Source organism: Nicotiana attenuata, unplaced genomic scaffold (assembly GCF_001879085.1).
Source record: "Nicotiana attenuata strain UT unplaced genomic scaffold, NIATTr2, whole genome shotgun sequence".
NCBI lineage: Eukaryota > Viridiplantae > Streptophyta > Magnoliopsida > Solanales > Solanaceae > Nicotiana > Nicotiana attenuata.
The window spans coordinates 217208-231736 of record NW_017671198.1 but is presented as its reverse complement, the minus strand read 5'-3'; the positions used below and the strand labels follow the sequence as shown (position 1 = coordinate 231736).

The window sequence follows — 14529 nt, the reverse complement described above, 5'->3', positions numbered from 1 at the left end:
CAAGTCCAGGGAAGCGGGACGGAGTAAAGCCCAGCAGCAGGGATGTACCTAGCAAGAATGCCAGCAACTAGCCACCATTTTATATTGACAAGATTTTTCTTTGATTGAAACAGGGGCAGAAATTTCGTTCGTTTCAGAGAAACCCTCCGTAAGGAAAGGTAGCACCCAAACAGGTATGACTGGAAACTCTCAGGACCCTCCTGGAAAATGGGACTTAGTTTAAATGTCGAGACAATCATGAGTAGCACAATTTAGCATAACTGTACCCCAAATGAGCATAAGTGGGTTTCAAAATTGGCATGTTTAAGATAGGATTCAATTAGAAGTTTTCAGGACCCTCCTGGATAATGGGACGTAGTTTTAAGGTCTGTTTATATAACAAGATACAGTGGAAGTCGTACCTTTAGTAGATATGACTTAGGTTAAAACTATTTTTTTAAACTAGAAGTTGTCAGGACCCTCCTGGATAATGGGGAGTAGTTAAGACCTATTAGATAATAAATGTAGTGGGAGTAATACCTTTAGAAGATATAACTTAGGTTCGTAATTGTTAGGAGTTGTCAAGACCTCCCTGGATAATAGGACTTAGCTTTCAAATTCCTATAATAGTTGGTAGAATAATTCAATTTAACACTCACATCTGTGCCCAGCCACCAAACTGGGGCAAGAAATGTTCTTTGTTTTCTTTATTTGTTGCAGTCAGGAGTCCACCTGGAGAACAAGGGAATACTTTTCAAGTTCAGCAATCAGGAGCCCACCTGGAGAACAAGGGAATACTTTTCAAGTTTCAGCAGTCAGGAGCCCACCTGGAGAACAAGGGAAGTACAATTCAAATTTTAGCTTTTAATTTTTAATATTTGATAACATGCCGTGCCCAGCCACCAAACTGGGGCAGAAAATTTTCTTTGTTTGTTTTATTGCAGTCAGGAGCCCACCTGGAGAACAAGGGAATACTTTCCAAGCGTTGCAGTCAGGAGCCCACCTGGAGAACAAGGGACTTTCCAAGCGTTGCATTCAGGAGCCCACCTGGAGAACAAGGGAATACTTTTCAAGCGTCAGCAATCAGGAGCCCGCCTGGAGAATATAGGCTTATATTTCAAATTTCAGCGATCAAGCATCACTCAGAGGAATGGCAGAACATCTCCAATCACAATGCAAGGCAACAACGCAAGAATTCCATCGGAAGAATACAAGTTCAAAGCAACACAAGAGCAAGTTTGAAGACACAGATAGGACCTTTTGTAATTCATAGATCATAGCTTAGGCTAGCTTCTTTTTATTTTAACATGGTGTAATAAGGAGGTCAGCGAGCAGTAGCAACAGCAACAGCAGTGAAATCACAGCTCTTGGTAGTCCCAGCTACCAAACCTTCCCGAACTACACTGACCTGATTCCTTTTTAGCCAAGGATATGTAGGCAGCCTCCGAAGCAGGGTGCGGTCAACTCTTTCAAAAATGCTTCACACGAAATATTCGAACGGGCAAAAATCGCTCCTTTCCGGTCACTTATCTTTGCACGAAAACTCTTCGTGTTTCCGGACAAAGAGGGGCAGCTGTGAGCACGTGATTTTTGCCCTATATGAATTACTCCCATAAATTCAAAACAAAATAATTTCCTGCAGTGTTTGCAATTTTGTGGATTTTCGTGACATTTCATGTTAATTGTTTGCATTTTAACTAAATGAAAAATACAAAATATATGTGCATGTGCATTGTAGGAGTCAATTTTGCATTTCAGAAATTAGTTAGTCATTAATTTTTATAAAATGAAAAAAGTCTCAAAAATAGTTTATTTTAGTTGTATTTTTGAATTTAGGGTAATTTGACCTTCAATTCGGTTTAGTTAATAATAGTAATTAGAGCTAATTAATTTGATGTGTTAGGATTGATTTAAGTTAGGATTTATTTTGGGTTTTATTTGAGTTTTATTTTGAAAAATTAATCTAAAAAAAAAAAGAGAAAGGAATTTTTGAGATAAAAGAAAAGAATTGGGAAAAGAATTTGATGTTGGGCCAAATCAGTTGATCTTCCCCAGGCCCAACGTGAATAACCCGGTCATACCCAGCCCAAAACCCATCCGAAAACCCGGTTAAAATCGAGCCCAAACCCACCCTTTAAGCCGGACCATTCCCCCCCCCAACCAAACGACACCGTTTGGCCCCGCGAATCTCAACCATCGAGGTTTCTCGATCCAACAGCTGAGAACACGGGGTCACTTAATATTTAACTGTCCAAACGCCATCACCCCCCTCCCCCCCGTTTCGTCTCTCTCAAAGACTAACTCACACAAACCCTAACACCACTGCCCTCCGCCGTCTACCGCCCTAGACCGCCGCCGGAAATCGCCTCACGGCGGCGGCCGGTCACCAAACGCCCCCAATTTTACACCATAGGTTCCAATCACCCTCCCCATTCCAACCCCCCAATCTATTTTCCTCAAATCTCACCCAAGCCCTTCGAATTTTGAAAACCCTAATGCCGCCTCCGCCGCACACGGCGGCACCGCCACCCAAACGTTACCAAGTTTACACCATAGCCTCCCCTCCTTCTCCCCTTTCCAAATCCCAAACCAAAATCCTTCAAACCTGGCTACAATTACACAAATTCTAAATCTGGGGTTTGCTCAAGGACTGGTCGAATTTTCCAAGGTTTACCAGTGTCGATTCGAGTTCCCAAATAAAGTTATGTATTTGTTCTTGCCAAGAACAAGCATATAACATTATTTGGGGACTCGATTCAAAGACAGTCTACTATAAGAACTAAATCAGTAAGGTTTCTTTTTCTATGTGATTTTCCCGCTTTGATTAATTGTTCTTCATGTTAATAGATTTAGGAATTTTAGGGTTAATAGATTTTCGTTTTGTTGATTCTGTTTTTGTTTTGGTTTAATTTTTGTTCTGTTTTGATTTTTTTTTAGTTTGACTTTGTGTTTGGTTTCGATTAAATAATTCATGGTTGCTGTTGTTAATTTGATTTTAGCTTCAAGTTTGATTGCCATTAACTGCTAGTTTACTGTTTGTCAGAATTAATTTCCATAATTAGTTCAATTTTAGGGTCTGATTGGTTATAGCTGATAGTATATAGGTATGGTGAAAGGGGCTGGGGTTTTAGTTGAGATAAGGTTAGTAATTTCAGGGTATTCAGGGGTATTTTGGGCATTTGATAATAGGATAGAATGCTGTAGATTAGAATAGAATTCCTTAGAATCTTCTAGAATAGGGCTCAAGTTAGATTTCAGTAAATTTAGGATAGTAACTTGGGTAACAAGTTAAAAAATAGAGGACTGATCTGAAAATAAAGAGGGACTAGGATGGAAAACTAGAAAATTGAGGGCTGCCCTCCCTTATGCCTATAAAAGGCAGTCCTCTTTGCCTTAAGCCACAAGTTTTTCAGCTCTGAAAATTTCCCCCCCACTCATACAAGCATTCATCAGCTCAAATTTGAATTTTGAAATTCAAAAACTTCTCTTAGATCTTATCTTNCGATAATTGCTTATGCTAAAAATCTTAGACTTCGAGATGGGCCGTTTAGCGAATTTCACGGCCTTCTCCAAAGATAATAACGCGATAGTCTCTTTAGGCGCGCAATTTAAATAATTTTACCTTCCTAAATACGGGTGCACATTTATGTGACCCAAGTCCAAATCCCAACGAAGTCGAAATGTGTCAAAAATCGCGGGTGCATTTATGTGACGCGGTTCGAGACATATTTTCACGACGTTGCAATTCTCTTAAAATAATAACAATAAAAGCGGTTCAAAGTTAAAAGCACATAGATTAAAACATGTACTAAGATCAAACAAATAAGCCAAATATGACAGTTGAGCGACCGTGTCAGAACCACGGAACCCGGGAATGCCTAACACCTTCTCCCGGGTTAACAGAATTCCTTACTCGGATTTCTGGATCACGGACTGTTAAACAGAGTCATAATTTCCTCGGTTCGGGACTCAACCGGTGACTTGGGAGACCATTAATCTCCCAAGTGGCGACTCTAAAATCTTAATAATAAATCCCATTCCGATTGTCCTTTAAGTGGAAAAATTCCTTACGCCTTTGCGGGTGTAGTGAAAAAGGAGGTGTGACAATCCCAAATTAAAGGCTACGGCAAACCTACCACGGTTCGAAGACGTCCGGATTCTGTAATAAAACAGGCCTTCTAATATCTTCTCAAAACCGGTTAAAAGGGCTACCCTCGGCAAAATTGTAAAGGTTTTGATAACATCAACCCTCGAAAACCCCAAGAGGTACCGGATTGTTCGAACTCTCGAACAACCCTATTTCATGCTAAGGCATAACACATTTTTATATGACTAACCTTTTAAGTCGAAAAGGGAAAAATTCATTCTTTTGAGGCCATATCGGCCTAATTCAAGAGCCTAAGGGCCGTTCCATTATTTGAGTTCGAGAAGTCATCTTCACTCAACTAAAACCTAAGGGTCATCGTTCGATTATAAAGAGGGTCATCGATCGATTATAAAGACTACACTAGTCCAAATTCGATCAAATTGCCCAAACCTCGTACTTATGAAAGTTTTCAAGACATGGACGAAACAGAATTTGCACGAGGCAGAAATTGAAATAAAGACAAGTTTTAGAAAAGAGATCTTTTATATATATGAAAATATTTACAAGGATCGTTAGGGTCCTACACAAAAGATCAAAAAAGAAAAATCCTTAGTGCCTAATTTTCCTAGGGAGCTACATCCTCGCCATCGGGATCTCCTCTGCTCTCAGATCCACTCACGCTCCTAAAGTCATCATCATCAGAAGAGAGCAACGTTGGCTTCAGCCTCAAGCTCTTTCGCATTCTTGATCTCGACAGCAAGGTTAAATCCACGAGCATGAATCTCCTCAAGAGTATCTCTTCGAGACTGGCACTTGGTAAGCTCGGTGACCCAATATGCTCGAGTCTGGGAAGTATCAACAACTTACTTTGCTCGAGCTTGAGCAGCTTCGACATCGGATCGGTAGACGGCCACGATTGCCTCAGCAACGGCCTTAGCCTTTTTAGCCTCGGATTTTGCCACTGCAAGATCCGTGACCAACCGAGCATAGAGCTCCTCGATTTTCCTAGCTTCTGCCAAGTTCTTTTCTTTCATACTATGGAGTTGTCTTTCAGCTGGGGATAACTGAGCTCGAACAGTCTCTTTCTATTAGGCAATGCGGACCATATTTTGCTTCTACGCAATGGTTTCCGCCTTCACCACATCTACCTCTTTACGGAGTTGCCCGATCGTCTCGTGCAGTTGCTGGACCTGTGAGATCGAATTGTTAGCCGCCAATCCCGAATTGAGGCCATGAGCTTCTAAGACTTTATTTACCTGCTTGGTTAGTTCGTTCTGTTCTTTCTGAGCCGCTGCTATTTCAGCTCGGAGGCCTTTGATTTCCTCTTCTTTCCGCCCACTAAGAATTTCAAAGGCATTCTTCTCGTCGGTAAGCCTTTGAATGTTGGTCTCATACCGACTAAGTTACGCGCGAGATTTGGAGAATGCCTCCTGATAAAGCGCCAAGGCCTACACAGATAGATTAAAAGGAATTCGACGAAGAAGGGAAAAAATGCAAACATGATATCAACAAGGGGAATTAAATCTTACCCAATTCAGAGCCTGCTGTTCCTCATTGAAGAGACTCGGCGCTCCACCTGAATCTTTCCTCGATGTCTCCAAGTCGCTCGAGCCAGGGATGTCCTCGATCCCAGTAAAGCAGCCACGGAAAAGGTCCTCCCCTCCGTGGGCTCCTTCTATGGAAGGAGACTTCATGGCCTGAGCCTCCTGAATTGTCCCCTCGAAAAAAGAAGGAAGCGACGGGGAATCTCCAATTTCAATTGCCCCAAATGGGTCACTTGAGGCGTTCTCTTCATCTCGAAGAGCCTCGAGCACGACACCCACTGCCTCTTCAACGGCCTCTTCACCCTGAGGAAAAACACCTTTCAGTACGGGGACTTGGGCCGAAGCGTCCTCTTCTACCTCATCGAGCTTAGACTGGTCAGTATCGATCCCCATTGGCTCCGAAGCCTTCCTAGCCCCAGTGCTAGCTCGAGTACGGGCTACCAACCCTGAATCATCTTCTTTTTCTTCTTCTTGTTCACCCTCTTCGGGCTCATCTCGTAGTCAGATGATTAATTCATCAATAAAGGTATAACATCCCCCTTGCGGGTTCGCCTCTTTTTAGGCTTTTGCTCATCCAGGTTCGTGGAGCTCGAAACCTCTTTCCTTTTCTGCTCTTTCTTCTGTTTCGAAGCGGACGGTTGGGGAAGGTTTTCTTCATCACATGATGGGGGCCTCATCGGCACGTCTTTCCCAAGGCCTGCGAAAAGAGGGAAAATGGAATCAAAAGAAACTTTGAACAGAGATTGGAGTTATTAGATTACACGAAAACTTACCATGGCTTCGTGCCTCCCATAAACCCTTCGACAATTTGCTCCATGTGCGCTCAGCGTGTGTCGATGTCGACACCAGTTTCCTGACCCAGTTCTCTAGATGGGGGATCGCACCCGGCATCCAGGTAACGGCTGCGCCAAGTAAAACATCGGCAAGAAAGGATAAAAAAAGAGAAGACAATAAACAAAAGTTAAAAGGTGGAATTGTACTCACGTTCCATATTCCATTTCTCCGGAAATGGCATGCTCTCGGCCGGGATCAGGTCCGAGGTCTTCACTCGGACAAATCGGCCCATCCAGCCCCGGTTCCTATCCTCATCCGTGCTCAAGAAGACCGCCTTCGTAGACCGAAGTTAAAGATTTATTAGACCACCTCGATAAAGTCGGGGGCTATACAGACGAATGAGATGGTCTAGGGTGAAGGGAAGCCCCTCGACTTTGCTCACAAAAAATCTAAGCAATGTCACTATCCTCAAAAAAAAGGGTAAATCTGGCCGAGGGTGGCCTCGTGCTTCTTGCAGAAGTCCACGATGATTGGGTCTAGAGGACCGAATGTGAAAGGGTAGGTGTCAACGCTCAAAAACCCCGCCACATGCGTAGTGATTGACTCTTCGGGCGAGGGCACCACCACGATCTTGTCTACCCAGTTGTAGTTCTTTTTAACTTGTTTTAAAAGGCCACTGGTGATTGTGCACATGTACCTCGACATTGGCTCACATCGGCCCAGGACCGAGGAGGTCTTTTCAACTTTAAAATCAGAGTCAAGGACACACGGCGGAGGAAAGAGTTCCTCAGTGCGTGGCTCTACCACTGGTTGTTCGCCAGTCGGCTTAGATGAGGAAGCTTTATCCTTCTTTGGAACGGTTTTAGGTGTTTTGGCCATTTATATTTTTTATGAACAAAGGGAAACGGTGATGTTTGGTGTTTGAAAAAAGGTTAGTAATCAAACTTGGAAGATTTACAGACGAAGAACTTGAAGATTTGCAGATAAACTTGAAGAACTCAAAAGTGTTTTGAAGATTAGTACCGGAAAAATTCAAAGTAAAGTTTAAGAAAGTGAAAAAAGGATCTATTTATAAGATTCACGGTGACGGTTCAAGACCACTAGTGGCCGACCGTCAACTGACAAGCATTAACGACCTGGGGAACTGCGTTGACGGGACATTTCGGTCACCTATATCGCTTACGTCATGATGATGACATCATGACAAATCGAGGAAAAGACCGAGGACTCAATTCATTTCTTGTCATTACACTCCAAAAAACGAGGGGACTATCTGTATACGGTTAAAACCGGTCCTACCCGATTTTACTATTTGATCGAGACCAGGGAGTTGCATCGAAGGTCGGCCTCGTAGTGGATCAGACCAGAGCACGAGGACAAGATACCAAGTTCGAGAATCGAGGTGCTTGTCGAGATCGAGGCCAGTAGCAATCGAGACCAAATAGGGCAGACTTCAAGCAAAGCGCAATAACAGAAAAGCGAGCTATCCGTGACCGGTCGAAGATCATGGCGGAAATCCCGAAACAGATCAAATCAAGGGCGGTTGTTTAGGCTAATCACGGGATTTACTTCCGTAGTTAGAATTGTACCATAGATAGGATTCCTCTACTATATAAAGAGGGTTCTAATCATTTTGTAGACACCTTACACTCTGAGATATCAAAGCAATGTAACGCCTTTTCTTTAGTTCATCTTCTTGTTCATCAGCTAGTTATATTTTAACTGTTCTTGAACCAATCAGTTCGAGGGTATTCAAGCTCGATGGATGAATTTTGTTCAAACATTGGTTTGCTTTATCTTATTGTTAATTTATATTACTAATCTCTACATTTATCAATTGGTATTAGGTGAAATCACGTGTCCTTAAAACAACATTATAAGTTTAATTGTTATCTAATTTTAAGGGTAAACAATGAATTTATTCTACTCATTAAAGAACAAAGATTTATGAGTTAAGTAGATACAAATGAACTGTAAAAGGGATGAATTTGAGAAGATTCGATCATGCCTCTTGATTGACGCGAGAAATTAGGAGATTTGCTTATGGCATTTAATTTTTGATATGAGCATGCTTGACAATTGCTTCTCAATATGTAAGTTTAGAAATGAGAGATGTAGTAACTTAAAATCTATAAACCAACCTGATTGCGACATTTTGATATTCAATCTTATATCTTAATGCCATTTAAAGATTGATTGACGTGAATTCCATTTTCTTGGAAGTCAAATCGTTGAAGTGTCTTACAAATTTAAACTTAAGGGTATTGAGCTAGTAACGAACTGATGTATGTTTCAGTAAGGTTTTCATTGTGTTCATAACTTCTTATATTTCGTAAGGCAGTCTTTCAGTATAGTTTTCAGTACCTATTTGACTCTGTGATTTTCTAAGCTAAACTATTCCCTTCTTAAGTATAAACTTCATGTAATTCCTTAAAAAGAAAATGATACATAACTGATCAACAACAATGTAATTTAGTATTTATTTGTCACACTAAAGTACTACTGGGGACGAAAAAAGAATTGAATTGAACACGGAAAAAGTCATGGGGCTAGAACTCATGGGTACCAGACTGAGGTATGAAATGAGGGACAAGTTTCACTCGCTTGGGGCTCGTACATGGTTATCATGGGTCATCACTTGAGCCATCTTATGGAGGGGCATGGTTAATAGGCAGGGTTAGGACATAGACACGATTAGACCTGGTTATACTATACCATGTCCCAAACAGTACAGTAGTAGTATTATTTACACCATGTGGCCACTTTTATGGCCTCGTATTTAGAAGTTGACCATTTTTCGAAGAACATAGCTCGCGGTCTGAATGTTAGTTTTGAGTTTTAAATTTCAGACGTGTGACCTTTTCAAACTTCATCCTGCTGGTCTTTTTTTGATACTGACCAACTTCTGCAAGGCTAAAAGGTGGCCATTTTTGTACATCAGTCATATCATATGCTTGGCCCATTGACCAAGCCAATCCACAATCAATTGGCCGGCGTAAGGTGCACTTTTCAAAGGAAGGAGATTATTGCAATTCGAATTCAATTAGACCATTCGACCTTGGAAATGGGGATATAGAGCGGGTAAAATACAGAATTGGCCAATCGGCTAAATTTAATTGCGTTCGCTAACCAAAAAGTGCAATATATATATATATATATATATATATATATATATATATATATATATATATATATATATATATATAAATATTACATTTTATCGGCTACTATTTCTAGTAGTGGCTAAGCTAACAATTGGATGAATAATATGGGACCAGCTAAAGAACTTCTAGGTGCTCACCCTTTTATAGAAACAATATCTCAACTTATGGACCAACGAATCTTCTTCGATAGACTTGAGAAGATGGTATTTAAGCTAGCTATAAACATCTACTACATACTAATCTAACGTTGCACACGACGTTGTTGATAATACAAGAAAAAGAAAAGAAAAGAACTTCTCAATATCATGTGGGTACAACTTCAGCATAATTATGTGACGTTTGCATCAGAAACAGTCCAACGACAATAGCCAGCAGCACCAACTGTATCAGAAAACAAGAACTGTACTTGTAGACATTCTTCTGTAGCTTTAGCTTTTCATCGGTTGTTGCTATATCTTCACAGTAACTTTCCAACTTCTCAGCTTGTGTCTTGAGCATTGCAGCCTTTGCTTCTGCATCTCCAAGCCTGTGCACTATCTGTGCTTGTTCTGAAGCTACGATCTTCTGTTCTTCCAAGAGGGTAGCTTGATCAACTGCTGCAGCTCTCAACTTCTGGGCTGTTCTTGATATTGCCAAATACTGAACTTCAGCTTCAATCTTCTGTCTGAAAAGACCCTCAAGCTCACTTTCCATGTCTCTACTACTCTGGTGCATGGTATCAATAGTCTTTTCTTCCTTCTTTGAGCTACTACCTAGTATGGCTTCCAGTTCAGTAACTTTGGCTTCCTTGGACTTAACTCGGTCTGCTGCCTTCTGAAGCTTGCGTTGCAACAGTATTATATTCCGCTTTAGGCTAACCACTTCAGACCCCAAGGAGTTAAAAGAATGTCGAGCACCATCCCTGTGCTGTGACTGCTCAGATGTGTTTGGTCCAGGGAGATCTGAAGTGAAATCTGAAGGTATACCAACATCCTCAAGTGAATGGCCAAAGATAACATCTTTTCCGATTTCTTTGAATTTCTGAAGTTCTGTAGAGAAAGCACACCAACAAATTTAGTCCAGTTGAATGGATATAAGTAATTCAACGAGTAATTGTCTTCTTAAAATGGTCAATGGTATATATGATTAAATTGGCAGACAGACCAGGAAAGCCAAGGAAAATGTTTGTCAACCACCAAAAGTCAATGGATATAGTTATTAACTAAACAGATCAGTAACAAATTCTTTAAGCATATAAAAACATGACATAATAAATCTCATCCAAAAACAAGAGCAAGCACAGAAAAGAAACCGGTCAACGACTTCATAAGATATATATGCACTTCCCTTAAATGTGCTCCTGAGATCAAATAGGACCAACACCGATAACTTAACCAATAACTACGACTCAGTCCCAAATATATTAGGGGTTGGCGATATGAATCCTCACTTGTTTCTCTAGCTCAGCTCATATCATTATCATACCAACACCAAAATAAAATAAAAGCGAAAGTGAAAAATAAGCTAAAATATATGTGTGTATATATATACACACACACCTAATAACTCACCAAGAAAATATAATTTATTGGTAAAGGTATAATTTTACTGATGAAACAGCACTAACATTGTGCTGATTATGTACAGCACAAAGCAAAAGAATACATTCCTTTAATTCTGAAGGGAGCTAATAAATTCTGCTAGGCGTCTTCACTAAACTCCTGTGTGGACCAAACGAAAGTAAAAGAATATAGTTACACTTGATCTTGCTAATGAGCTCTTTCCTATTCTCAAAACATCTTAAACTCCAATGAAGAAAATATTCTTATATGTCAATGACAGGGATGAATAAGCCCGTCCATCCGATGCTTTGGAAGCAAGAAATGAAGCTTTATTTGACCATGACTCTCAACCTCACATAAACGACTTTGCTTCTTTGTCTGGTGCAAAGAAAAGTTTTTGTGTGGTCCATGGAAACAGGGAAATCAATGAAACCATTTATTTATTTTTTTGGTTTTGGGAGGAGGAAGCAAATTCAAAGTTACAACGCAATGATGGAAAAATCAGTGAAAAAGTTGGACATTGATGAGTCATTTTTTAGGGTGGGGTTGGGGACGAGAAAAAGGGGTTTGGATGGAGACGGGAGCAGGCTGAAATTCCAAGCAAGCCTTGTAAGAATAGTTCGAGTCACACAATGCACTAACCCTGAAATTTAGAAGCCTATCCATCCTGTCAGTTCTTTGTTGGCAAAGAGGACCTCTTTTGCTGAGAATGGTTTAGATCCCTCTCACCCATGTGTCCCAAATGTAATGATGATGCCTCTCTTGCCTTGCGAGGATAACTAACTACACTGACAGACGAGACCCAATATGACTAAGCAAAGAAGCCAATTTTCAGCACCAAAGTTGCTACAGGGCTGTTAACAACCTAAGGCAAATATGTTTCTTGCGGAGGGATATTTATTACAAATGAAGGAAAAATATAATTAGTCCTCTCCTAGAAACCCTATCAGCACATGCAGCTACGACTAACAAGATTCTCCACAAGCAATCTAAGTTTCTAGCTGTTCTTGGTTGCCAATCTTCCATTTATGGAAAATGAAATCTGGTGGCCAAGGAGGTGGGATTGATATCCTAATTATACCACGGTCAGGAAACTCGATTCTTCAAATTACAGTCCCTAATGTCCCAAGCCCATCCTATAACATCTAAAACAGATATAAATGATAGGCTTGGATGCAGATAAAAGAAGTGAAAACATACTGTTTTTTATTGTTAAGTTACACTTTTGTTTGAGGGAGTCAGAGAAGGGAGTGGCATCAAGTCCAGACAGACAAAGAAAGGTAAGACGCTATGTAGAATGTTTCAAATTAACATGAGATTGAACATTGCCCATTGATTCGTTGGACATGGACATGCTTCAAGTTGAAAAATGTCCTCTGTGTCAGAAAATTGGTTCTCAACAAGATTTGATATTGCTAAAAGAAATTTATCAAACATCAAACCCTTTGCAGTATAATCTTGAACCGGAAGTTGTTATACCAATAATAATTATAAAGAATCAGTAAATTGCAAAGAATATGACATTTATTTATAAGTAAATTGCAAAATATATGACACTACGGCACATAAAAACTGCTTTTAGAAAAGAAAAGAACATGGTCCGAAATATACACGCATAACAGCATGATAATCAAATATACACGATTAAATGCCTCCTGAAGAGGAGAAAGGGTAAGTGGTCTCCAAATCATTTTTTAGGTATATGCACATTATTAGGATTATGAACGCTACCTCCGGACATTTTTTCCACTGACTTACAGACTTGATGTTATTGTTCCTGCCATAATGCTAGCATATATTTCTTGAGAGATGCCCAAATCGGTAGATGTCAAACATAAGTGCCACTCCTCTAAGCATATTGATTCAACCAGAAAGATACAGCTAAATGCAACATACAGAAGATGCAAAGCAGAACAAGATTCATGACCTACATCGATATCTGTCATACAAGCAGAAGTAAACTTGAAATATTCGGATCTACCTCTTTCAAGAGCTTCCTGAGCAGTCTGGAGGTTGAAGATAGACTCCATCAGAGGATCGTGATCAGTGAACGAGCCTTGATTCTCACTCTTCTCTTCCTTAACCTCCCATGGTGATTCAGCAACTAAATCTTCTTGTGACACATTTTCAGACTCCCTATCATTTCCTCTCTCGCGACCAGCGTGAAGTTCCTCACCAATTGGTCTTTCTCTATCCTGAGCTTCATCACTGAATTCTCCATCATACATCATTGACCTTTCACATTTTGTATCATTACTTGTAACATAGTCACTACCCTGCATAAAGAGAAAATTAGAACTTCGCGAGTCAGATTCCATGCTGGAATGAGAGTTTTCCTTCTCGACTTTGACCATTTCTCCTCTAGGCTTTTTACTAGTTTCAGCCCGACCCTTTCCCTGATGAGCTTGCTGAGCTGAAGTTCCCAAGTTCTTCCCACTCAAGCTTCTCAACTGATGCATGTCAGACGAAAAACCCAGGACAACAGGTGCTTCATACCTCGCCTTTGGAGCACTAGCTGCAGTAGATGACTTACTACTACGATCCTCGCTGTTCTCTGATTCCGACACAGCATTGAAGGTCAAATCACCAATTACACCAAATCCATCGACCAGAACTCCTGGACTCCTGAATACTGCATTTGTAGATGAAACAGACCCATCACTTCTTTGGATGCTTCCAGCAGAAAAATGTACAGGTTTTGCTGAAATAGCAACCGGATTCGCCAAACCACGTTTCAACAACTTATCACTGTTTATACTACTACTACTACTATCCCCATGATCCTTGTGCGCTCCTCGCTTAATCCTTTTCCATTTCTTCAACCCAAATCCTTTACTTGTTGGAGTGGATTTCACCAGTGGAGGTGAATTATCCACTGGCCCGTTAATTTCAATTCCTTTGCCTTTTACATCATCCAATTTATTATTATTACTGTTATTACCCACAGGAGTACTAGACCCATTACTTCCAATCTTGCTTTGAGGGGTGGTCATTGCTTCATTATGTCGGGCCGATTTAAGAGCTGAGTTTTGATCATCCAAGTCCATCACTACAGATGAAGAAGAGCGAAGATCAAGATCGAGAACAAGCAACCATCATTCCAGCTCACGGATAACGACTCTTAACAAGAATTCCCGATAAAATAAATTACGCTGCTTTCGATAATTTGCAGCTTAATAATCATCATACTGAACAAAATTGAATTGAATTTATTGTTTATGAAACTTGTACTGCAGTTGATTTAGGAGACAGATGTGAGAAATTAGGAGGCCGAGAAGCACGTAAAGTAACTGGGCTTACCATTTCATTCATTATTATTCCTAGATTGAAGATCTTTGTGATGAATTCGGAGAGAATGGAAACCCTAGATGTCGGTTGGATTTGGAAATTTATAGCCGCCCAAATTGGAGTTAGGGAAACAGATAAAACTGGGGGCGGGG

At 40.5% G+C, this 14529-nt stretch overlaps 1 protein-coding gene across 3 annotated transcripts in view; it reads right to left on the bottom strand.

Moving 5' to 3' along the window:
• Nucleotides 1-9663: 9663 nt before the first annotated feature.
• LOC109206627 (WPP domain-interacting protein 2) overlaps nucleotides 9664-14529 on the bottom strand; it is an 8789-nt gene continuing 3923 nt past the window's right edge. The window contains exons 1-3 of one of the 3 annotated variants that reach the window (XM_019369466.1): nucleotides 14390-14523; nucleotides 13071-14138; nucleotides 9664-10576 (exon numbers count right to left, since the gene is read on the bottom strand). In XM_019369466.1, the coding sequence (XP_019225011.1) occupies nucleotides 9852-10576; nucleotides 13071-14136 (1791 nt within the window). In that variant the 5' untranslated portion in view covers nucleotides 14137-14138; nucleotides 14390-14523 and the 3' untranslated portion in view covers nucleotides 9664-9851. Of the gene's footprint in view, nucleotides 10577-13070; nucleotides 14524-14529 lie in introns of those variants that run through there. The other 2 variants (XM_019369467.1, XM_019369465.1) reach the window with 2 other exon arrangements.